Source organism: Anguilla rostrata, chromosome 5 (assembly GCF_018555375.3).
Source record: "Anguilla rostrata isolate EN2019 chromosome 5, ASM1855537v3, whole genome shotgun sequence".
NCBI classification, from domain to species: Eukaryota; Metazoa; Chordata; class Actinopteri; order Anguilliformes; family Anguillidae; genus Anguilla; species Anguilla rostrata.
In genome coordinates, this window is record NC_057937.1 from 20,544,002 (window position 1) to 20,570,746 (window position 26,745).

Sequence of the window (26,745 nt, forward strand, 5' to 3'; positions counted from 1 at the left end):
TGTTCTGTGTGTATGCGTTCAGTAGGGTATATAATGAACTGTTAATAGTTTTAGCTTCAAAGGCCCTGTGGCATTCTCCCATCACAAATTCATCCATGTACAGTATATTCCTTCCACCCCTTGACCTGTTGTTCTGTGGGTGCTAATATTCTTTCCTCAGGATCACCACCTGTGTCCTTTGTCCTCGTAAAGTTTTTATTTTTGTACGCCGCCTAACATCATACCGTCTTTTCTTTATATCCTTTACTGTTCGTTTTATGATACCTAATGAATGTATTTTATATGTGATGTCACTCTAAATTTTAATTCACTCCATTGGCATTGTATTAATTCCTATGCTATAATACAGCGTTGTGAAGCTGTACCCTCGCTGACCGTTACCTCTATTTCCTGATCTGTAAATTTATTCTTTCTTTTCTTATGGTTCCCTTGCTAACTGTGCTTGGTTACTCTGTATCCATTTCTTAGTGCCTTGTAATCTGGACGTGTGAAATCTGGCCCCAGGCGTTATTGAAGTAAAATACAAAGCTAAATTAAGAACTCATTTGAATTGAAATAAAATGAGAAACATGGCTTGATGAACACAGTATATTGACAGTAACGATAATAATAACAAGAGAGAGAGAGAGAGAGAGAGATAATAATTACTGAGCTCCCGGGCAGACTCTTACCTGTTGGGCTGCTGCCATTTGTGCACCGATGCAAATCCCCTAGTGGGGAAAGAGGGTAGGGAAACAAAAACATTTTGACAGTCGGCCCTGAATGAGGATATTAGTGCTGATTTATTCTGGTTGGAAGGCGGCACGCGGAGTCGGCCTGCTGACATGAAGGTGGTGACACACTCAGCTGTAAAACAGGGAGAGTAGTTATGCTCAGCTGTGCTGTAGAGCTACTGAGATATGAGGAGAGAGGGAGAGAAGTCATGCCAAGCTGTGTTATACTGGGAAATAGAGAAAATAGTCCTACCTGACTGTGTCATATAGAAGCACTGCAATACAGGGAGAATACAGCTGTGTCCTGTAGAGGTGCAGGGACACAGGGAGGGTACTCTTGCTCAGCTGTGTTGTAGAAGTACTGCTAAAACAAAGAGCTGTCATGCTCAGCTGTGTTGCTGACATATAGGGAACAGAGAGAAAAGTCATGCTCAGCTGTGTTATGAGGGTACTGGGAGCGCAGAGAGCAGTCATGTGCAACTGTTTCTTGTAGAGGTGCAATGATACAGGGAGAGTAATCATGCTCAACTGTGTCCCATAGAGGTCATTTAAAACATGGAGGGCAAGTTTTGCTTCACTGTGTCTCACAGCTTGTAATTAGGATCATGCTCTGAATCTCTGTCTAATTATAAGCGTTTTGGAAAAAAAACAACAAAAAAAAAAAAACATTTACTTAAAAAAAATAGGCAAATAAAACATGCAAAAGAGAAATCCCAGAACCATACCCCAAACAAAAGTACTGCAGAGATACTGTAGTGGTGATCAGAGGCTTATAAAGAGAACATCCCCCGAGTACAGATGGTAATTTTATGTTTTTTCTTTGTATAACAGAAGGCTGGTTTCTATTCACACTTAACAAATGTAGTCATATTTCACTATCTACCCCCATACTGCCACAGGCTAACTGTTGGCTCTGTGTAATGCATCCTTCATTCAATTCGTTTTCTTTGCTAATTGTAGTTTGTGGAGCTGGGTGTGAGGGTATGCTGGTGTTCAACACACCCAGGGGAAAAAGAAGCAGCAGAAGTTTTCTCATGTTGTGAGGTGAAGACTGGCTAGGTTAGCTATGCAAGCCCTTAATTGGCCACATTGGGTGCAGGGTAGTCCTGTGTTAATTTCCCCACCATTCAAAATATCCAAGTGCAGGGGATTTTTACACTGACATATGTGTGTGTGTGTGCAGGGGATTTTTACACTGACATGTATATGTGTATTTTCCTGGGGGGAAACAGGGTTAACTCTTCCGATGACTTACATTTATTTTTAACTAATCTAGACAGAGGGCGGCACAGCACAAAGTTTCTTGGTTTGAATCCCCGCCGGGGTCTTTCTGTGTGGAGTTTTTATGTTCTCCCTACAGGTTAGGTTAGTGAGTGAATCAGTGTATGAGTGGTGTGTGGGCCCTGCGATGGACTGGTGATCTGTCCAGGGTGTATTCCCGCCTTTTGCCCGACGCATGTTTGGATAGGCTCCAGCACCCCCCGCAATCCTGATCAGGTTAGTTGATGTATGGCTGGATAATCTAGACAGGATGCAACTAATATATGTGTAACTGATGTATAATTGAACTTTATATTTACATTTAAGCTTCTTGACTTTGTCTATTTTTTTCTGAAAAGGAAAAAAGAAGAATGTTGTAAAAAGTTAAATAAAAATACATATATGTGGGACAATAAATATGCCTTAAATTCCATCCATCTAACTGTCTAGCTAGCTAGTGAGAGTGCTAGATGGCTAGCCAGCGAGAGAAACAGATAAATAGAGCTAGATGTCTTTCTCTGTCTCTAGCTAGCTGGGTAGCTAGCTATATCTCTCTCTAGCTAATACATTAATAAACTAATGTGTGTCAGAGGGGAATGACTGAGTGTAGGCAATGTATTAACAATAGTCTAGCTAACATTGACACGGTTACAGATAGATGATTTACCTTTGTTATTTTAGTCATTTGCCAAATCAACACAGTGTTCACTGCAAATGAACGTTTTCCAATGAAATCATTAGCAGGTTCCTGGAATCCTTGGTACCGTGTCACCGCAGAGGTTAGTTGGGAAAAAAATCTGCAATCAGAATGGCCAATCACACAAGTCAGGCCCGGTATTGAAAATGACCAATCAAAGGAGTGGAGACCACTCTTTATTCCGTCCCTGTCCCTGAAGTCTCTGTTTGGAGAAAACCGCGTTCTTGCTCAGAAGACAGAAACGCTCCCTTGAGTCGCGTGGATGCTTCTCTGCTCACTCTCCTCACAGCTCCGCGCGCACGTGGAACTTAATAAACGCCATGGAAACGAGGAGGCCGTGCCTTGCGCGCTGGTGACGCAGGCGTGACCCAGCCTGCTGGTTACCTGGGTACCGGCAGGAGGGCCGTGTTGTTGTTGTTTTACGGTGTGCTCCTTTGACGTCAGCACTATTTTTTAATGCAGTATTTTTCCTGCCCACTCCAGTTTTGAGTTTTTTTTTTATAATATAAAAGCCCTACATCTTCATTGAATGGATCAAATAAATAAAAAATATGAGATGAAAACAAGAGGATTGTGTCATCCTTACCGGTCTTCAGTGAGTAATGAACAGGGCTCTTATCTCAAGTGCCTGTATTCAGTGCAAGCTGTTTTGTGCAAATAACAAGTGCTTGTTACTGAAGCTAATGAGACGGATGCTTTATGAATACATGTTTGTTGTCTGGGGTGGGTGGGTGGGTAAGGGTAGAGGGAGGAGTGCGTATTGTTTGGCCTTGTATTTTCCCTCCAGACACTTTTCCCCCCTCTTCTGTTTCTCCTGTGTTTTGTATTTTGCTTTCTCCTTTATTTCCACTGTTGACAAAATGGCAGTGGGCAAAAACATGTGTTTGGTCAAGGCCATTCATGTCCCAATGGCCATTCCATACTGTAAAATAGTGCTGGATCTTCCTGTAGTGAGGAAGCACACAGGACAGAAGGATTGCAGGGGTTGAGCACCTTGAGAGTCTATACAGTTTGTGTTACTGCTTCAGTTACAAGACATTGACTGAAAATGAAATGAAATCAAAATAAGGCAAAATAAAAAATAGCCAAAATCAAATTACGAAAATAAACTGTCCCTAACTTTATTCTAACAATGCATTATTGTCATTATAGCCATTTTAGACTCATGTAAACTCAGTCTGAGCTAATACAAATTCTTGTACAAAATCCACACATTGTGATATTCATTAAATTAACAAGTTTGACCCCCCTCTTCATCTCCAGAATCTGTCCTTTCGCCATCATCAAATCCTCTGCCAGCAGGTCCCAGGCTAATGGAGGCTTCCTCCTGAGTTATTGATTGTGCTTTAAAAGGAGAATGAGAAACTGGCTCCAGTGCTGGGAAGCAAGGCTGAGGGTAATTCAATAATGCTGAGAATGAAGCCCTCTCCGTATGGGGTGCGATTCCTTGCCCTCCCGGGCCCCTGCCTGCCGCAGCTGAGTCCGTACGCACACAGTCCCGCCCACACGGAATTCCGTGACGATTCATAGTTTCGTCGACTCCATTATTCATTTATTTATTTTTTTGGATTGTGTGAAATGTTCTAGCTGATTTTTCCTCCTTTCAAAGCTGCTATTTCAACTATTCTTGTGATGATTAAAAAAAGAAATGTTCTCAATACACTGCTGGCGAACATTACCGAACCAGACACGGCACTTTAGAATTCAGTTGAAGGTACACTTAGTCACACTCACATAGATGTCGTTTCTCAGAAGAAGAGGAATAGGAAGCGGACGTTGTGTCATGGTGTGGCCGTCTGGTGTGCTGCCAAGCCCCCCTGGAAGACAGGGGTGGGGGGTGAGCTCGTATACCCTAGATCTCCCTGCCATTGCTTCACCACAGATTGATGAGGTCTGACCCATTCGGGGGGTATAGAATGTTGCCGCGGGAACGGCCTGCCTGGCATGTCCTGCCCGCCCTCCCCCCCCCCCCCGCCTTATCGGAACTGTTAATTGTCCTTATGAATATTTTAGAGGCCAGCGAGAGCATGGGCTGGCAGGGAGGGTGGTTACTGTTTCAGAGTCTCTGATAGCTAATGTTCAACTGCAGTCTGGGACACAGGGGTAGAGAGAAAGAGGGAGGGAGGGAGGGAGGGAGGGAGAGAAAGAACGAATGAGAACTTCACACATGCGCAAAGACTGCAGTGTGTAGCGCCAGCTTTGCGTGTTTCTGCGAGCTCATGCCTTCTATTTCAGATACTGACATCTGAATGTATTTTCAGTTTGATCAGTGTACTGTCAGTGCTGCTGTACCATAGAGATGTGTGAAGGGAGAGATAGTGTATGTACGATCCAGCACAAACTGTATAGTAGTACTCTTTGCACTCCTACGCAGTGTACTCTATGGTTGCTGCATAGTGCACACTTCTGTATTCCACATAGTGCTGTTTTGATACAAAATATTGTCATACATTATGTGATGCTGTAATTGGCAGTCTCATGGAGTACAGTCTGATTTTTGTGTTATCTTTAATACCAGCATGTAGCCTACATAACATAAATCCAATACTGGTTTTCAGCTTGTTTATTCAGTCTTAAATTTCCCAGAGAAAGTGCGTTCCTGTAATGCCATTGTCATCCATGCTTGTCATTCAGAGAAACTTTGAACGGGGGAATGTTTTCTTCTGCGCGCCAGATTCTCACTAGGCAATATGAAGGGCCAAATTCATCAAAGTGACAATCTGGACAGTGACTGGTAATTATCTGCGGTTTATTAATGGTCTGAGCTGATATAGAGCAGTGATACAGAGTGTGTACATATTACCCAAATACAGATATCCATTACAATGCCACCCCCCCCCACCCCCCTCACTGGCAAACAGTATAAAAATAAATACCCCTGGCAGTTTAACAGTTGTGAAGTGTTAGTGTTGTTAATGTTACCTGTCACAGTGCATTCATACAGTCACGTCAAAATATCAATTAAAACACAATTGCCCATTTGCCGAGAGGTTGCTTGCTTGTATGTGGGATTTGGTTCAGAGAGAGTAAACGTGGCACGAGTGGAATTGTCGTTTTGGCAGTAGGTCATAAGGCATTATGCTGAACCTGCTTTGTGGAGGTGTGTACGGCAAACAGAGGTGCTCTGTGTACAGATAGCCTTTATCCTCTTCAGATGAAACGCACTGTATTAAAGCTACCCGGAGCGGTGCTCAAGTTAAGAGCTGACTGGAGGAACGGGGACAGAAAAGCATCGCGACTGTAGGCCTGCTGCATGCCCGTGCTCCGCTCCCTCCCTGCTCAATGGAGCCCTTTGATAAACCCGTTAGACGGAACGGATCGGACACAATGCCGACGTCATGAGGATTAGCACGCCACGCCGTTAAACGCGGCGGCGAACACAGCAGCCGATTCACAGCACCCGAGGGAGAGAAAGGGGCGAGGGAGTCCGCCTTGAGTGGATAGTTCACTTCCTGTTTGTTATTATTATTATTTCACTTTGAGTGAGTGTTTTCAATTGGCGATTGAAGGATTTTTTTTATTTTCACAGAAGTTTCTGAAGACCTGTCAACCTCATCTCAGGCAAAACCCGAAGTCGTGTTGTGTGTATTTCCCTCTACCTGATGATTGATTGTTGATAGTTTTATAAACATCAATTAACACCACACTTGAAAAGGAACATGACATAGTCAAGTGAAAACAAAAGCCAGGGTGTTTCATTTGTCATACGATTTACCATTTGGCCCCTTTCCCATTGGTCGATTATGAATTGGCTGTCTGAGGACTGTTCTTTTGGGGTAGCCTATGCTTGGAATGTCCAAGTCAACACTAACCCAAATGTTTGTGTTCACAGACGCTTAAGTTTTTTTTTTAACCTGTTGGAAATGTTTCTTAATTATTGAATGTTGAACTCTAGAACCTTCTTTGAATGACAGCGCCAGGTGTCATAGGCAGGGGTGCCACCAGGGATTTTGGGCCCCACGAGAAGGTCTCACATTGAGCCACACCACCACAGGCCATCCAAGAAAATCTTGATGTTTTCTGAGGGCATCTGTCAGCCATGGCTCTTGGATTCGTCATAACCCCCCTCCCCCCATACGGCACCCCAATGGCATCATAGGGCCATAGGCTACGCTGCTGGTCAGAACCTTTGCACTCGGCTACGTGAATTAATGATGATGGGTTGAGCCCGCCGGTAAAATCCGTCGCCGATAAAGTCTGTAGTGCGTTTTCTTTTTTGTGGTAGTGTGCTTTATTTTTGCCGGTGAGCTTTTTAAAAACCACGGTCCCTGTCCGCGTATGGACTTTTCCTTTTCGCAAGCGCGCTGCACATGAATAAATAACAGCCGAAGAGCCTGTCGCCAGGGAGAAACTGGCGAGGTGTAATGGTTTCGTGAGGCGCTGAAATTCCTTTCGCCCGACTGGCCCAGAGCGCTCTATAGGAAACCGGTACTTTAGGTGGCTTACGCAAGAATGCTTACTGTACGTTATTTTTAACCCTCAAGTGAGAAACAAATGGTTGCCACGGTTACAGTTATACTTGTATGTGCAGATCTAGCACTCTAGGCCTACTGATGATGTCAAATTATGGAAAGAAAACACAACAAAGGAAGCAAGCTAGCATGTCTGAATTAATGTCTGAGTTGATACTTATGTTATTTATGATATTTATGTTTATGTACTTCCAGGTAGGACACTGCTATTGTGCACTTGAGCAAGGTACCTAATATGTATTGCTTTAGTATATATTTATCTATATGAATGGATTCTATGTTTTTAAAAAATGCCATAGCTTTGTAAGTTTCTCTGGATAAGAACATCTGCTAAAAGCCTGTAATGTAAATCTCAGAAATGTCAGTTTTAGACACACATTTGCACAACACAATGGATTTCATTGGTAGGATGAAAATAGTTAAAGAGCTTTTTGTCTTGCGCCGTCTCTAGATACGAGCATGAGAGAAAACAACTATGCAATGTATTTAAGCGTTGTGCCGTCTTCGTCCGAAGGCCTGCTCTGCGTACACACGTTGGTGGTAAAGGGGCTTGTAAATCTGTGCTCCCAATCTCAGGCCCTTCGCAGCCGAGCCGAAGGGAAACAATAGAGGCCTTTGAGGAGCCGGTAGACTGCGGATGTTATTGTTAGTGTGGAAGCTAACTGGGCACTGGCAAGCTGTCCTGACACACTTGAGTGCAGCCTACTGTCTGCAGAGCAGAATGAATCTCTCTGGTCATTATACTCGCGCTGAATCCCGTGGATCCCGCCTCTCCTCCTGCTCCTCCTCATCCTGCTATGGCTTTTTTTCCACGAAGGCCAAGTCTTTACTAGCAGGGCTCTGGCAGCCCGTGAGAAAATTCAGTGACCTCGTTAACGAATTACGCTGTAACGATCCTCAGTGATTCTGCCCCCTATTCACCTCTAACATGGGTGCGGACTGGGCCCTCTCTCTCGCACGCACGCACACACATAGAAACGCACGCGCACAAACACGCTTAGTCATGCTTACACACATCAGAGGCGTGCCGTGGCAGTTTCACCAGTTTGACATGCAACGGGCCCTGACGAGAACAGGGGCCCCAATCGCTCATGAAAATTTCGTAAAATGTTAATGGTAAGATGTTGTTTTTTAAGATTGCCCTAAAAACAGCCGTGCATTTGCCACTCGTTGCTACATCGTGGCTATGTACCTATACAAAGGGACCTTTCTATGACAACAGTCCTTCAAAACAGTAGATGCTGATGCTTTTTACTTTACATTCATCTGTCATAGCTAGCTAACTTAGGCGTCTTCCTGAAAGTAAATAAAATAATGAAACATCACAATATTCTGATGAACTACTATAGGGAGACACTCCATATTTATGCTAGTCTCTGGTGTAGGACTGACAGGCATCCAAAAACTTTGCTGTATGACCAATGTTAGCAGAAACCCCATAAAAATAGTTGGTGCTAGCGCTACTTAATAACAAACCTTGTAAAGTCCAGACCGACTCGCGTAACTCTGAGTGCCACACTGCTATGGGTAAGGGTAAACAAGAAGTCTCCCTTTGGTGTCTGTGATCGCTGTCGTTAGCAGGCTAGCTCGCAAGTATGGGGACTGCTCATGGGGACTGCTCACTGTATGAGAACTAGAAATGAAAAAGGTTGCGAGTTTCAGCTAGCTCTGTAGCATAATGTTAACTAAATAGCCTGCAATTTTTACTGCTTTTGTTCATTGGGTGTGTTAACACACTGCAAGTCCAGTGATTTCTTGTATTGCCTGAATACACTGGTATATGACCTATTTTCTGCTGTCATTGTGATACCCTGTACAGGTTTGCGTGTTCAAAATCAGCCTCATGGCTATTTACATAACCCACACAAAGTTTCCCATGTGAAATAACGGTAGCAATGCGTGGGTTACCAGCAAATCGTGCATACCAGTCAAAATGACAATTGTAGTAGATTGTGCAGAGATTTCAAGTAGCCTTGATATTTTTAATCGATCGATTTGTCTACAAGATAATAGGTAATCTGCCAATAGCCTCAGTGATATTCCGGACATTATTTCTGCAAAACAGGCAATCTTTTTTAACCTTGGACACTTTGGATGTGTGATAGCCTACGTTAAAATGTTATACCAGTTTTTCTTTCTACACATTAAATTCATAAAAAGATTTGTCATTTTCCTCAGAGTGACTGTCACACCTCCTTTGCCTTTTTCAAAAGCTGAAATGAAAACGCTTAGCCTATGTAGACGCAATGGACATTTCATGTTTGTTTTTTTAAAGCACAGCTTTTCAAAATTCCAGTTGTGAATTCTTGAGAGAACAAACACATTTTTTTGTACTTCTTTAGCTTATGGTGGTGTTGAAATTCTAGTGTCCTGTAGGTCCATGTAGGCAAATGGCTGGTGTTGAACAGAGAGGAGCGGGCTTCGCGATAGAATTTTGAAACAGGCTCCCATGGAACGTTTCTCTCTCTCTCTCTCTCTCTCTCTCTCTCTCACACACACACACACACACACACGCCTTCACACACACACACACACACACACATTCACACACACGCACACACACACTCCACGGCTCATGCACAAACACGCACATAAATGTACAAGTGGACTCTCTTACTATCTCTTCCCTTCCCTCTTTCATCTTTGCTCTCCTGCTTAAGTAAGTCTGTGTGCGATAGGGAGTGCTGTTTTAAACGTGATGACAGGAATTGGATCTGGAATAAGGATGTCAGATATCTGGGGACTGTAGTCATCTGCGTTTTATAAACTTTAACCCTTTACATTCACAGAGGAAAGGGGGGTGGTACAGAAGATTGATGTTTTCAAATAATATTGTCACAAAAAGATAACAAATGACAATGACTACATGTGGGTGATCATTCGCTCCCAGCTCAATTTACTATTATTTATTTACTTAAGGGACATTTAGTCATCTAGAGCCCGGCCATTTCTGACTAATGTTATATGCACGGAAGGGAGTGAAGCAGCTGACCCAGCTTGAGAATGGGCCTGGCCTTCAGCTTTAAGAGCAAACCCTCGATAGGGTCACGGCCAAATGACCTTGGGAGTTTCACTCCGATCCATGTATGGTTGCGGCAGGCCGAGATAGCGGCTGATTGGCCGGGCGGGGGAGCGAGGGGGCCGACAGGTGTTTGGGAGAGCGGCACCTGTTTGGCCATGTGCTGATTTACTGATCCATTTACTGGGGACCGCAGGCAGCTCCTGCGGGACGTCCCAAACACGCCAAGACATTCACCAGGGTCTCTCAGCGCCCAGCCCTGTACCAGATCCACAAATGCTGGCACTCAGACACACGTACAATTGCAGATACACACAGATTTTCTCTCACACTTGCTCATGCACACATGCACGTACACGCATGTGTATGAACATAAAGGCATACATGCATAAACATGTGCAAAGAGACACACAGGCAAACATACACATGCACTCACACACACACACACACACACACACACACACACACACAGTAAAATGTCCAGTGTTTATATGAGTCCATTCCAGTGCTAATTCAACTCAGAGTTTATATGAGGCCACAATGGACTTGCAAACTTGATAAGAGGCGATTTAACCTTTTACTATGCGTACACACACACACTTTCTTACACTCATCCAGTATCTCACACATACCTCATCCTCCTCCATTATGAAACATGTGCTTTCGTCATTTTGCTTACGGGAATTTTCTGTTTCATGCGAACACCTGTCAATGTATTTCAGCCGGGTACTGTGCTAGCTGACTCGATGTGTACACGGATCAAAAATGTATGTTCTCTTCTTTCTGTCATGAAAAAAAGCCTTGCAGTGTGTCCCCTGACTCCCTGCTAGTTCTTATTCTGTTACATGCCTCAAATCCCATCTGAATAACTTGCATTTAGACATAGAGTGATGTCACCAGGCTTTCTTGTGACAGCTGCCTCCACAGAAGTTATTTTTTGATGGTTGTAGTTTGTGCTGGGTGCTCGTATTGGATTATCCCACCGTTTATATCATGGTAAATTTCATCTACTGGACTTCAGTGGCGTTGCTGTGCCCGATGAAGTTGCTGTGGTCGTTGTCTGGGCATGCCCAGTTTTACTGTGGCTGTGAATTATGGGTCCAGAGGGAGCTCTGCTTGGCTCCTCCCCCGTTGCTGTGTCCTGCCCAGCCCAGGCTGGTCAGATAACCGGCAGGTTGGGACTTTAATTTGCAGTTTCTGATCAAATCTGCTGCGCTCTGGCACGGAGAGAACTGCACCGTAAACAAAGAGGCCACAGGGAGCCTTAGCAAAACACAGACCTCAGTAAACAGGAAATGACCCAGGCAGAGAGAGAGAGAGAAATAGAGAGAGAGGGAGAGAGAGCATATTGTGGCAGTGCATCTGAGATGTAAGAAAACCCCATATGGATGTGCATGTATTAACCTTGAGAGAATCTCCTTATTTATATATATTTATATATAACTTTGCTGAGATGGAAAATAGGACAAGAAATGAAAAGAGCGTGAGCATGTAAGAAAGGGCGTCACACGCTCGAAACCCCATCATGTTCCTCAGATCCCCCCTCAGCTACGAATCCCCTCTACCGATGGAGCCTGCTCTGATCGAGGCTAACGCCGCGCCCTCCGGCTGCTAAAATCCAGAGGAAGGACGAGAGAGTTTACAGAGCCTCAGTTCTCAATGTTACCGATGCGGCGGAGTGTGGTGGAGACGCTCCTGAGCAGAAAGGTGGAGACGCTAAGCGTTCAGGGTTTATGGTCCTTTCCTCAGCTCCTGGAAGAGCGACATGCTCGCTCCCTGGATGAGAAAAAAAAAGAGATGGGATGTCAGTCTCGCTGAATTTATTTTTAACGACAGCCTCGCGAATGTGTGCCGTTTTGTGTTTTTTTTAAATATATGACCGATTTTAAAAGCTAGATATGCGTTGTTTGTTCTGTCACTTTTAAAATACTGCTGTAGTTACAGTACTGGGCACTTCTGAAAGGAGAGGAACTGGCGCTGTGCTCAGGTACAGCGTGTTGCTGTACGCCAGGCGCTGCGGGCGCGCAGATGAGCAGGTCATTTCCTGGCCTTATAAACAGGCGTAATAATCCAGTTTTGCGGACGTTTCCGTACACAGAGGCTCGTGAGGGAGTGGCGTGTCGTGCTGGGGTAACCTTGGCCGAGGCCGCGCCTCCGCTGCGGAGTCCTCGTTCGTTAGGGAAACTTCCAGCTGGGTGGCTTATGATAAGTGAAATCGTAATAAAATATGCATGCGGGGCGGGCTCGCGGCGGGCTCGCGTGGCCGGGGTGCGGCGGTTCGGCCCTGTTCCGCGCTGAGTGCCTGAGAGCTCGGGGAGAGGGCAGAGAGTGACATTTTAATTTGGCAGGACGTCTCTCCGGGCAGCAGAACCGCAGTCACCGGTGTTCATCCAGAACTAAGCCGCCTGCAGTTTATCCACATTATAACCTTTTATTCTCTTAAACAGGTTGAAAAATGTTTTTTTTTTTTGCTCTCTGTGCTTTTATGATTTTTACTTAAATTGATATGTGAATGTATTTTCTCCACAGGTACAGAGTTGATGTAGGAATAGTAGATGATGATTTAGAAGATAAATAGATAAGCAAATATATAAAACACTTTGTCACCAAATGTGTTATTTGAAAGAGACAGAGCTGTCATTTTAGAGTGCGACAGAGTTCTCTGACAGAACAATTTAAATTGATCTGTGAAACCATATAAATTATATCGTTTGGTGATGTCGAATAACTGTGCTTTGTAATAAAAGGCTGAGGGCACACAGAGTATTGCAAAAAATGTGTCTTTTCAATGGCAAGCTTTCGGTCAAAGACCTTCGTCAGGGCATAGCTATGCCGAAAGCTTGCCATTAAAAAGACACATTTTTTGCAATACTCTCGGTGTGCCCTTAGCCTTTTGCAAGTTTTTATCTTTGGTTGCACCAGAGCAGTTGTCGGAAGTGCCGGCGATTCTTCTACTACTACGAATAACTGTGCTTTAAAAGTGCCATTTAACCCCCACAAGAAGGGCAGCAAGATGTTATCTTTTTTTTTTTTCTTTTTTCTCCTGCATGCATATGTGTGAAATTTCCCAATTGTATTTCAGAAATTAAGAAACAAGGGCCATAATGACTGTGCCAGTCCCGATCCAGACGACTGTTTTGGGCACAGCCCCCTCGCGGACGACCGTTTCGGCAAACTAAGCGAAGACAGTGATTTAATGTACAAGCGCTGCGGTGTAAGTACCTCCCTCTCCTCCCGCCATTTTGTGTTGATTCCCTCTTCTATGTTGGTGTTCACTGCAGGCGCTAAACAAGAAGGAGCACAGAGGCTGTGATAGCCCGGATCCCGACTCCTCCTATGTCCTCACCCCCCACACAGAAGAGAAATATAAAAAAATTAATGAGGAGTTTGATAATATGATGAGAAATCATAAAATCGTAAGTAAAATGTTTTTGCTTGGCTTTTGTGGCGACAGGATTTTTTTCCCCCTCCCCCTTTTTTTTGTTACATTTTTCTGTATTTTTAATTTCCCAACCCCTCCCCCTTACAAATATCACAACTGCACACCTGCACGCAGACACACCACCTTCGTCAACCGAGGACTGTCCGAGCACTACCCTTTTTTTTACAGTTGATTGGAAATGTGTCAGTTTCCTCTCTTGTTTTTTTTGTGTTCTTCTACAGATTACGAAGTGTCACACCCTGATAAGATCACATTGTGCATCTGGGCGTTTCTGGCTTGAAAAAAAATGCACTGGAAAATGACACCACCTGTTTCGGTGACTGTGCAAACAACATTTTTCGTGCCACGCTTCTCACACAGCGGACACTTGCTAAAACAGCTCCCACGAAAAACAAAAGATTTCGATTATTATTTTTTGGCGAGCTGTAGTGATCCAGTATATACCCATATCTTAACAGCCGCATAAGAGCCTGAGGGCTTGAAGTAAACCCCTTCTGTACTAAAAAAGGATGCATTTGCTTGCCTCCTGGTGTGCTTAGTCTATTTTACTGTTTCTTTACAACCATTAAGAGCACACACGTAAGCTTTGAGAACTGGCATGGAAGCCCTTGTGTCTTGCTGTGGGCAGCGACACCTCTGGCTCCTGTATCAACCAACATTCCTGTTGGGAGCAGAAAAGCCCTTTTTCCACCAGAGCCGATCTGGACACATGACCACTTCTTCCCTGTGCAAATCTGGAAATTGGGGAGAGGGGTGAGGGAGTGTGCCCTTCCTTTTCACCTATTAAAAGCCACCCCGTTCCCACTTCAGGTGTCAGGTACCCGCCTAGGCGGTGTCCGCCAATCACCTGTTTGGGTTTCACACCCAGTTCTTGTGTGCCGGATTGTTTAGACTCCTTACCACACACCTAGAGCCATCAGAGAAGCCATAAAATAAAGCAAAAAATAAAAGAAGACTGCATTTCAAATCTGCAGCTTTTCACACAATGGTGATCTTATTATGGTGGGCAATCGTAATGCTCATTTTTTTTTTTGCACCAAATTAAAAACACAGGAGTTTGCGCACGGACTGCAAAGTAAATCCTTTTTTGAAATGCCATTAACATACTAATCACAGCACTAACCGCATCACCAGTTTACGCCGCGAATGCCGTCGTCTCACCGGTGCCGTAGCGGTCTCTGGCGCGTGGGATAGTCCGCACTGCATTCTGGGTCACAGTGAGAGGTGAAGCTCGTCCTCGTCACTGTCTCACGACTCAAAAGCCACTCCCCTACGGGCGCCGTACAGCCAAGCAAAGCGACTGTGCGTTCTAACGACATAATCTCCTGGCTGCCTCAAACCTTTTTTTTTTTTTTTTTTAAATAAACAAAGAAAACATTTAAGTGTGGTGCTGACTATCGTAACGCCGGGCTGGAAGATTGTCGCAAGATTACTCCGCACCAAATCTGCATGGCGCTGGAAGAGTTTCCACCAACTTGTGTGCGTGTAATAAAAGGATGTGTTGTGTTTGTGAAGAATGTGGGGATGTGTGCGGTCGCTGAGAGAGCCGGTCCCAAGACATTTCTGGGTTTCAGCGAGTGTTTATCCCGACAGGGTTTCTAAGGTGACTCTGGGGAGTTTTCCTTGGATACGGGTGACATTTACCACTGAGCATTCCTGTTCTCTTACCCCCTCCTCATTAATAACTGTAAAAGACCATAAAAAAACAGTCTTACCTTTCACAATTGGCATTTGCTTATTAGCATTTCTCAGGTGCCCTATTTTTTTTGGGGGTCTTTCTCTCTTGCATAAATGCTGAATCGGTGCTTCAGGGCTGGAGAGATTGCATTTTGGATTCAGAATAATTTGCAGAACAGGCAGAGGCCGGTGCAGCTCTCTCTGTAGGGTATTAGTTCCCAAACTGGAATTAAGGATCTGGACTCACTTTTGGGTCATAAAAACGGTTGAGGTGGGTTATAAGATATAAGCATACAAGGCACATAGGGGGAAGCAGCTGATTTACTATATATTATTAACTAGGTTCGTATACACTTCCATGCTCTGAATTAACTAGCGTAGTATACATACAAAAGTTATGAGATATTAAAAAATCATAATGCTATATTTGAACCTGTGTCAGGCTGTGTTTTCATATGGGGTGGGGGTCAGAGATAATGTGTTGGGTCATTAGGTGAGTTTGAGGCCCAAGTGCTGCTGGGATTGCTCCATTGAGTGTGCCCCTTATGGCTGTGGCTGTCACCAATGGTTATTATCGCAATGTCCACATGACATCGTGACTTATTCTCTCTCTCTCTCTCTCTCTCTCTCTCTTGCCATCTTTCTCCATCCCTCTCTTATCACTCTCCCATCCCTCTCTCTCCCTTCCTCCCTCTCCCTCCATGTCCTTATCTCCCTTTCTAAACCGCCATCTTTCTGTCTCTTTCCCTCTCCCTCTCCCTTTTTCCATCTCTCTCTCTCTCTTGCCATCTTTCTCCCTCCCTTTCTCTTCCTCTCTTATCACTCTCCCATCCCTCTCTCTCTCCCTTCCTCCCTCTCCCTCCATGTCCTTATCCCCCTTTCTAAACCGCCATCTTTCTGTCTGTCTTTCCCTCTCCCTTTTTCCATCTCTCTCTCTCTCTCTGTCTCTCTCTCTCTCTCTCTCTCTCTCTCTCTCTCACCACAGCCCAACGCATTGCCACAGCAGAACTTCTCCATGCACGTGGCGGTGCCGATATCGAACCCCAGCACCCTGTCCTACAACCCGGCCTCCCTGGGCACCCAGACGCTGGCCAGCACATCGCTAGGCGACAGCGCCTTGCTCTCCCCTCACCAGAGCTCCTTGCACAGGAACGTGGGGTCCCCTGGGGGCCCCCAGAATTCCCCCGGCGCGGGAAGCACAGGTCAGTGCGCGACTGCATCTCATTTAGATCTTTACTCGCCCCCGGGGCTGTGGTCCAAAAAAGCACCTCTGTCACACCCACTGCTTTAAAATGAAAGAGAACCTTGAAGAATTATTTCTGCCCAATGTGTGGGCTTCTTGGAAAAAATATTTTTACTGTACAGGAATTTTATTAAAATTTTGTTTGTTTTGTTTTTGTTTTATTTATTTGCACAACGTAAGCATACAGACAGACAGCTACATGCTGATTGTTCTGGTGATGAAAAAGGGGCTTATAGTACTCTGTCCTAGTACCGGTCAATCAATTGAAACAATAAATGATAATGACTAGAAAAGATGGAACCAAAACAAAAAAAAAAATGGACAAACATCAAAATTTTTAAAGAAAATGCTTTCAAGGAGGCACACGAAGATGAAAGGGGTAGAAAAAAAGCAAAAATAACAAAACTATCCTACAAAATGTGTGAGTATGAGTAAGCGTAGTTTCGTTAAAATTTTAGAATGTATGCCCTGTCAAACAATTACAGAGAGTACAAGATGTGGTGAGCGGTGTTGTCTTGGGCCCGAGGGACGTGTCGCTGCCCTTAAAATAGAGGCAGCGCTTTTTCTGTTTGCTTATCAGCATCGATTGGCGATGCGGCTGCTATGACTGTTCAGCTCACGCCTTCTCGGGCCGGAAGTGAAATGAATTAGTCATGTTTTGAACGCGGTAGGCATGGATACGGCAGGCGGCGCGCCGCGGGGCGCGGTGATCCCCGCGCCGCGCCGCTTCGGCCCGAGGCGGCTGATGAGGAGGGGCGAGAGCCGCCATTAACCCCCCGCCGGCTTCTTTTGCCGCCACCTGCGGAGTTCGACCCCCCCGCCCCCCCGCCCCCCCACCCCACAATGCGGTCGTATGGTTAACGGGTGTTTCTTGCTCTTTCGAAAACTCCTGTAAGCCCTACGTCTTGCTACTCTCCCCCCACTCCCCCAGTACTGTCCATAGCAACCGGTAATCTTTGATCCAATCAGGCAGAACTTGGGATTGCTCCGCTGGCTCTTGAGTGTAGATGGCACTCATACACGGCTAACATGGATGCACACGTACACGCAGATGAACGCAAATACGCACAGGCACGCAAGACTTTACATGCAAACGCACGCAGACAAAAGGTGTGAAAAGGTGCCTAAAAAGGTACAAACACTTGTCACTGGGGTGGTACCCTACAGGTGTATAAAATTGTACCCCAAACCAGCAATACATGATTCATCTGTACCTTTCTTTGCTAGACGGTACCCAAATAGAACTTCATTGCACTTTCAAGGTACATTTGGCAAATTTGTTCCTTAAAGAACAGCAATGTATCTCATCTACCTTTATTTCTGAAAATGCATGCACACATGCACATGCGTGTGTTTGTATTGTGTTTACAGTATATGTGTGTGCGCCTGTGTATGTATAAGACTATATAAAGGTACATTATGTACATGTGCATGGGTGACCTGAGCTGGGCGGGGCAGAAGGAAGTCCTGTTCCTGTTGAGTGCTGCTGCTTGCTGGGAGGCTGCAGGGTCTGGTGTTTTCAGTCATTACTCAGCAGCTGATCAATTAAAACTGTGTATCAATGAACTTATCTTCCCTGGGTCGGTGGGTCTAAATCAATGATCTCAATGCTGATATTAAAAACCTGAATTGGCTGCTGTCCAGGACTAAGCAATCATTATAATTGAATAATTTGATCATATAAATTTTACATTTAAATTACAATTTCATATAGTTTTTGTTGCACCATGATTTGGGACAAATGGCTTCACAGGTGTTTTTGATTAGTCAGATGTGTTGAGTTGTTTCCTTAGTGCAGGTGTAAGAGAGCTTTCGATACCTAGTCTTGATTCTAGCTTTTGATTGCCTTTGGAGTCTGCTATGGGCTTTTGTCAAGGAAGCCATTATAAGGCTGAGAAATAAGAAAAAACTGTCAGAGACATAGGCCAACCTTTATGCTTACCAACATTAACTGTTTGGAAGATCACTATGAAGATCGCTGGTGAGCTCAGTAATTGGAAAGGGCCTGGCACAACCTCTATAGTTGAAGACCGAATACATCTCACTATAATGAAGAAAAAACCACAAACACCTCTCCAGCCGTCCATTGTGTATTTTCGCATACACTTAGCGTGGTAGTTTGGATGTTCCCCCCCTCCCCCCCCTCCCCCCCATTCCACATCAATATTTCACTGGCTGTGGACTGGCTCTCAGGCAGCCTGGCTGGCGGGAGGGAGACAGCCGAGCTTTGTGCTTTCAGGGGTACCAGGAGCGCACCGCAGCTGTCCTGAGTTCCTCCCATTTTACGCGTCCTCAGTTTACCCCATCTCCCCATCTCGCCACACCCCTTCTCAGACTGCAGCCAGGTCCCAAAGACTTGCAGGCTTCGCACTCGTGCGGTTAAAAGCCGTTCCGCTCTGCACCCCCGCCCCCATCACCCTAAAAATAAATCTGATAAAATAAAGACCTGAAGCCTTTATTTCGGGGTGTACAATCTGTGGGTTTCCTGAAATCCATTGAAAAACTAATTTTAAAAAATCTAGGTACAGTGCCCTCAAAAATTGTTCTCACCCTTGATTAAGATGCAAAGAAGGCTGTGTACAGTAAACAATGCAGGTAATGAGAAATATTTTATGTTCAAAAATGGAAAATATACTCTTATACCCATGAAATTGCTTAGAGAAAAGATTTTATTAAAGCGTAATATTTTTCCCAAAAATATATGCATGACAATTATTCATACCCCTAATAATTTTTTCAAACAAAATTGTATCTGCATTGACCTGCTACTTTTTAAGTTAATGTCATACTGTTTGTCTCATATTTTAATAACATAAGTTATATTCAAACTTTTTAAATTTCACCAAATTTGTCATCCATGGGTCATCATCACCATAGCAAGTGGGAAAGAGCTCAGTAGAAACTAGACCGAGGGTTGTTGACCTTCACAAGTCAGGAGATGGGTACAAACAAGTAAATAAATTAACTAGATACCAATTTTCATTCTTAAGCAATAATTAAGAGGAAGATAAATAAACCTGCCTTTTAGAGGACACAAGTGCATCCTGCCCCATGTAGAGGGAGGCAGATGGTTTGGGAGGCTAAGAAAAGTTCATGGGCCACAGTTGGAGATCTAGTAAGCTTCCAATAAGCTTTTTGTAAGAATTTCCAGGAAAAAAGCCTCTGTTGAGTGCAATCAACAAAAACGAGCATCTAGATTTTGCTGAACTACAGTGGAACTTTGGCTAGAACCAGTTGCTATGAAAAATAAAACCTAGATCAATTTAGGAGGTAGGCACTCTATCAGCCTGTCTGTCTGTCTATCTATTTATCTATCTGCCCACCAGCCCACCCATCCACTGACCGACTACCCTACCTGTCCGCCTGTCTATCTGTCTGTTATGCATCTGGGTTGGCAGCACTAGACATAAGGATACCTCATGAGCAGGAGTGTACGTGAAAATTCCCCAGGATGAATGAAACATCCTGCATGTACAGTAGTGTTACATTAAAAAAGTAAAAAAAAGATTCCTGCTGCATCTCTATTTACCACTCTGCTTACCACTCTGCGCTAGAGAGGTGCAGTATGGGTAACGGCCCCGCGGTTATGTCGATATGTCCTTTCCTTGGGGAGTTAGCGGCGTAGCAGGTCAGGTAGCGGGCTTGGTCACGGCCTAGTTACTGCACGCTTAACAGCCATGACGAGCAGTTTCAATGCTGTGCGCTGTAAGGAAGGGTGAGCTCTGCTTACAATTTAGCAGACCATTAGAGAGGGTTCACCACTGAGGGAACCCCAACTCGCAGGATCAGCGGAGCTGAGATTACGTTTTTGTGATATTCCTGCACTGTTTTTTTATTTAACTGAAAGAAGTCTCACAGTGGAATAAAGAAGAGCAGTGCTTCACATATATTACGTCGCATTAGCAAAACAGCTCATCGATAGCATTGTAGCGATGCAATGTACCTGTAAAAAACTCAGTCAAAACACTTGTCTCAAAGGTAAACAATAGATTAAGAGATGAAGACGCTTAAGCTTGTTGAAAGTACCCAGATCTTGCCAATTAGACAATGTTACATACTTTTCTTTTTTTAAAGCCATCTGGCTGGCAGTTTAAAATGGCCCAGTGCATAAGTGTCAGGGGGCGAAGACGAGCGTGGAATGTGATGAGTTGTTGCCCCCCCCCCCCAGTGTGCTTGATAAAGTGACGGTGGGGGTGGTTGTGCTGTTGACTGGAGTGCGGGTAAATTTCAGGATGCAGGAGGAAAAGGCGGCGGCTGCTTGTTCTTTTTGCCCTGTCGGCGTTGTGAATGGTCGAGCTGTCAGATCACCCAAGGACAAGCCCAAGGTTATGTGTCCAACTGTTCCTGCCTGACAGTTACAAATACCAGGGTCATCCGTGCTCTCTCTCCCCCTCTGTCTTCTGTCCTCTCTCTCTCTCTCTCCCTCTCTCTCTCTATTTTCCCTCACTCTCGCTGTCTCTTTTTTATTCTTTGCTCTCTTTGTACTCTTTCTTTGCTCTCACACCCCCGTCTGATTTTCAGCTGCGTTTACTGGATCTCATTTTTCATACTACTACAAAGCACTGTATAATACACGTCCAAATGTTACAAAAACAAATCACAGTTATGATAACATAAAAAATAAACTTCAAAATGCCACACTACAAGAAAATGAACAAAATCTCATGGGGTGGCAGGATTTAAAGCTGTTATAACCAAGGAATGTTTATGGGTTTGTGAATGGTTATGGGTTTACAAATTGATAAAATGTGAGCCGTCCTGAAGTAATCAGGCGATATGTTTTTGCAGTTTTTGTGTGTGGGATGAAAAGCCTGGGTGTGATGTTGAAAGGTGACTTGCTACACAGAGCGAGGTAGGCCTGTGGGGTAGCAACGTTCTGCAGCTGAGCTGGCCTTTGCTCACAGGATGGTGGAGCTACTGAGACACCTGGCCATGAGCTTAAACTCTGTGTAGACATCTCCACTGAGCTGCGTTAAACAATAACACAGTTAACAGAGATACTGTATGAATGGTTAACAGATGTACTGTAATTAATTGTTAATGTAGACACAATGACGCAAGACATAATGAATGGTAAACAGCTAATACACATACTGTGATATGTGATTAATAGAAAGAAGTACTGTGTTAAAAAGTAAATAATAATGTAATAAACAGTTAATAATGATATAGTAATAAATGGTTTATAGAGATACTGTAGTACTGTTTGTTAAGAGGTAATAGACAAACCTTAATAAATGGCTAATAGTTAATAGTAAATAAATGTACTGTTATAAATGGATAATGCTGCAATATTACGCAGTCAAAAGATATACTATGTAAATGGTTATTATAGATGCATTAAACAGCTGGTAGAGATAGAGTAATATATTTTTAATAGCTCATAGAGAGGCTGTAATAAATGCCTGATAATCAAGTGTGCGCAGACATATCAGGTGTCCCCCAGCTATGAGGTAAATATTATGTCCCATTTCCTTGAAGGCGGGCCCCTCCCCGCTCCTTCTGGTTGCTTCCCTCGCTCGGTCGACAGGTGCATGTGTTTGTCCGGCGCAGCAGAGCTCCTTATTTGGGCACGTAGGGTCTGCGCGTTGCCCGTCCCAGCAGAAGTCCAGCTGCATGCCTGTGCCCCGGCCCTGACATCACTCCCAGCTCTCTGTAAACAATGCTCTGACGAGCTGTCGTGGCTGTTGCCCGGAAACTGACGGGCCCCGACAGGTGTGTGTCTAGTGTGTCCTCGGAGAGACCGCCGCACACGCACACACAGCCGTGCATCCTTCCCCTGCCTTATTAATGCCAAGACCGTACCATTACCCCTTCTCAAAAAAGGAACCACGTCCACAGCCCGCCCAGCCCCCTTTAAAGTGAACCCAAACCTGCCCCGGTATCCATCAAAATATAAGCCTGTTACACAATATCTCCACCTACGTAGTTTATGAAATATTTTTTCATAAACTGTATACGGTGAATAATGAATGCCTTGCCATGGAAAACAATTATTTTTATATTGACCGAGGCGAAGGTTTGAACAACATAAAGGCAATTTTTCACATATTAAATGTTTTTTTTTTTCTGAGCAGTCTGAGTAAACAGTAGGTAGTGAATAAAGAATGCCTTTCCATGAAAAACAAGTAAGCTACTGAAGCAAAAGTTTGTATTACAATTTAAGTTTTACATGTAGGCCTAGTATAGCTTAGAAATTCACCAGCCTCTTTTAATGAATGAAACCACATGATAGCTTATTGAGCCCACTGAATGAACCCCATTAACATTTCACATTTGTTCTTATTCCAGTTTTTAATTGAAAAGCTATAATAATGATATAGCATATGGACAAAAGAAAATAGTAAACTGTCACTATGCTCTACGCATGACAGGCACATGATGGCCTCTCACATATAAACACATGCATGCGCTTGAATGCCTGCGCACACATTGGACGCTGCTGTACACACACTCAAGCACATGTATCCATTTAAGCAAGTGCACACATGCACATACTCTCTCTCTGTTTCTCACACCCACACCCACATGCACACACAATACAGACATATTAACACAGGCTCACATACATGTGTGAAAATGCACGTGCACGCACACTAACATGAACACACACTCACACAAATAAAATAACTTTTTTTGCCAGTGTTCTTGGCTCTGGAGGATTTCAGTGAAAGGTGAATCTTCTCCTTTGAAACAGGTGGTTGATGCTTGGTCACATTTTTGGGAGAGATGTGTGGGCACACACCTGAATAAGCAAACAGTACAAAATAAAACCATTGGAAAAGTACCATAAATACAAAGGCCACAGTCTTTGCTTGCTGTAGAGCACAACTGACTGATTTACGTTCTTAAAAAATGTCTAATAATAATATAGAGTCCCATCTGAAACATTGCTGTAATGGTTTACTATGAGTGGAGTGCTCATCCTGTTGATTTTGTTGCCGTATGAAAGGCTGCCCATTGGGTGGTAACTCGTTTGTTGATGTTCCAGAGGGCACAGTGAGCTGTGTGGTGTGTTTGTGAATGGATTCATGGTGCAGTTCTTGGTACCGGTGTGTGGTTTTGTGGGGGAGCCTTGGCGGTCACGGTTTTGAGGAGTGAGCAGGCCCCTAGAACAGGCAGGTGTGAATAATCCTTGGGTCACTCTTTCTTTTGCACTCTCTCTCTCTTCCAGTATGTCTCCCTTCCTCTGTCATAGTCCTTCTCTCTCCCTCTTTCTCCCACTCTCCCTCTTCTCCTTCCTTTCTGTCTCTCCTTTAATTCTAATTCTCCTTGTGTTTTCTTCCCTTTCACCTTCTTTCTTACCTCTATAGCCTTCTATCTCCTCCCTTCTTTCTAGCAATAGCTCTCTGTTACCCACTTTTTCAGTTTCTCTCCAACTCTCACTCCCATTTCTTCTCTCACCCTCTCCACCCTCCTTATCTGTCTCTCCCTCTTGCTGTCTCCCTTTCTCCTTCGCTCTCTCTGCCGCTGTTTGGTTTGATATCGGCTCTAAGAGGGTTTACTGTGAAGAGGAAGTGTCCTCAGATAGTGCCCTGGCTCAGTGTCTAAGCCCAGGGAGTGAAGCTGTGATCCAGAGCCTAATCCCAGAAAATCTTCCACTTCTCTCAACTTCCCAAATAAAGCTCTTTTTCTCCTTTTTCCTGCACTGATGGGGCATTCTGGGGCAAATGCTCTCTCCTTGGCAAGCGAAACCCCGTTGCACGCCCTACATACAGACTGCTTCGAATTAAACTCCAAGGCTGAATGGGTGGTATCGAGAGCCTTGTGACAGTCTGAATGTTATCGAGCTAGCTGCCTGCGCAGTTCAGCCGTGTTGTATTTTCAGCTTACAAAAAGGACGTTTACCTGCAAATTCCCGCTGTGATCATGGCTAATGTCGGGAACGTGGCAATGTTTCTGTGAAATCTCCCGCTCTTATTCAACCTCCTGTTTTTTTTTCTTGTTTTGTTGTTGTTGCTGCTTTTCCCTTTAGAATTATGGCTTAGCCCGGACAATGTGTGCCATTTCTGAGAATAAGGACTGCCTGAAAACCTGATACACAAAATGCCTTGTAAAAACGTTCCTCCGGAACAAGAAACAAGGAATTGATAATTTAATAAGGCTCTAATATCCCTCTCTTATCACAGTCAGCTGCCAAAACAGAGGATCGCAGATCTGTTAAGTACATTGCTTTCAATAGATAAAATATAAACGTTGCTGTTTCAAGGTTCATCGCTTCATACATACAGCACGCTAGGGAGAAAAACATCCCCTTAAGACCTACTCAAAGGGGGGATTTTGCAGTATATGGCGCTCGATACAAGCAAAGTGTAAAGTAACAGTGTAAAAAGAAGGACCATTATCTAGCCATGTGGAAAATGTCTTAAAGACACCGAAACACAGAGCCTAACTTGTGTTTTAATATAGCTCTGGAAATTCAGACTAAGATAAGTGATTATTGGACTCTTGTGTCTTCTCAGGTTGGAACATAACATTTCAGGTGTGCTATTGCTTTGGCAGTGCTGAAGGAAAAGACTGCATTTGAAATTTGTTTCATGCCCAGCAATTGTACAGTGGAAAGTATATTCATTTACAGGGGAAGGTTTTCTTTTTGCGTGTTTTATTTCATAATGATGTTGATGTTTTTTGTCGTATAGAAGTGCCTTTTTTTGAAGCATTGCTGCTTGGGTTTGTCTCCACCCTGAGACTGGGTAAGGGTAATACGATGGTAGTTTACAGAAAAAAAACCAAGTCTTGACCTTGTGAAGATGATTCGCGAGTGACCAGATGTCCCTCGATGGAGACCTGGCGCAAGGGGGAGGGGCAGAGGCAGCGGCCCGACGCTCTTAAGCCTTTGGCTGAAAGACAGGACCAGATGCACCCCCTTCTCCTGCCCCGCCCCTCCCTGCGGTCGTCCGCCTCCCTGGTGCTGCTTTTTGTAGCGAAAGCGTAACGCGTGGGCTCGCCCAGCGGAGTCGGGCACTGCCTGCTTCGGCTCTCGAAGCTGATTGGCTGAGCCGGGCGGGCCGGCTGACGGCCCCCTTGGCACAGTCTGGCGCGGGGGATGGCGGAATGACAGAGCCCGCGGGATGCTGGGAACGAGGAAGTGGTGTGCCGCCGTGCTCATGTCAGGCATAAACCACCACAGGCTTTTACCTCCTACGGTCTCCAGCAAAGCTCCCACCTGCCCAGCCCCACGTAGCCAACTCAGGCTTTTACCCCCTAAAGTCTTGAGCAAATTGCCCACCTGCCCCACCCCAGCCGAGCAACACGGGGCTTTGTTCGCTAGCATCTGCCCAACAAACAGTTGGCAGGGGTGTGAATGAAGATTGCTGAAGAAATTAAAGAACTGCTGGACACTGTATTTAAATGTTTCCAAGCACGTTCAGAGGTTCCTCGCCAGTAATTATGTCACTATAAAGCTTGCTTGGGAGCATTTAACAGTGTGAAAGTATCTCTTAACTATTTTAGTTGTTAGTGTCTTTTTAACTAATACATGTGTAGGTATCTCTGTATCATGCAGTGTGTGGGTATCTATTTTATTCACTTTAATGGCATACAGTTTACCAGGGGAATTTTATTATTGTTCTCTTAAAGAATATCGTTTAACCTGATGGACTTTTCTCTGATTACTGTGTTCCCTTTCAAGATGTTTTGAGTTTAGATTTCAAAACCTATGAACCCTTACAGGTGAGCTGCAAAATATCGTGGCAGGGTTTAACATTCACTGTTCTTTCCGTTTGTACTACTGTACTACTCACTGTACAGCACCCTACACTGCACCATACTGTACATTGTGTGCACTGTACCAATGTTTTCCAGTTGGGGCGGAAAGCCACCGTTGGAAAAAGCGTCTGTCGTCCCTTTGTATAGGTTGTTAGAGGAAAGAATAGCGTTTAGCGCCGCGAATGAAAGGTCGCAATAACAAGAGAGGCAGCCGGCGGCGTCCTCATTATGTAACGTGCCCGCAAACCGTGCACTTCTCATTAATATTGAAGAGTTGCAGGCTCTTGAAGAGCAATTACAAGAGCCGTGCGCATGGCAAAAAACAGTCTATTTCTGTGCACACCAATCCATCTCTGTCTGAATGGGTTCACCCAGGTCCTCTGTGTTCCAGATAGGTTTGCACTTAATGAATCGAAACCTGGATTTTCTAAACGCTTGGCGACGTTTTGTAAATGATATTTATTTTTATTCTAAGGCTTCTCTCTCCCATGTAAAAAATGGATTTGGACTTCTT

The 26,745-nt window shown here is 44.4% G+C and overlaps 1 protein-coding gene across 5 annotated transcripts in view; it reads left to right on the forward strand.

Moving 5' to 3' along the window:
• Positions 1–26,745, forward strand: part of LOC135254966 (myocyte-specific enhancer factor 2A-like) — a 125,592-nt gene that overhangs the window by 78,321 nt on the left and 20,526 nt on the right. For 3 of the 5 annotated variants that reach the window (XM_064335600.1, XM_064335604.1, XM_064335602.1), the window contains 2 exons: positions 13,443–13,577; positions 16,266–16,482. In XM_064335600.1, coding sequence (XP_064191670.1) covers positions 13,443–13,577; positions 16,266–16,482 — 352 coding nt within the window. Of the gene's footprint in view, positions 1–13,243; positions 13,376–13,442; positions 13,578–16,265; positions 16,483–26,745 lie in introns of all 5 variants that reach the window. The other 2 variants (XM_064335603.1, XM_064335605.1) reach the window with 1 other exon arrangement.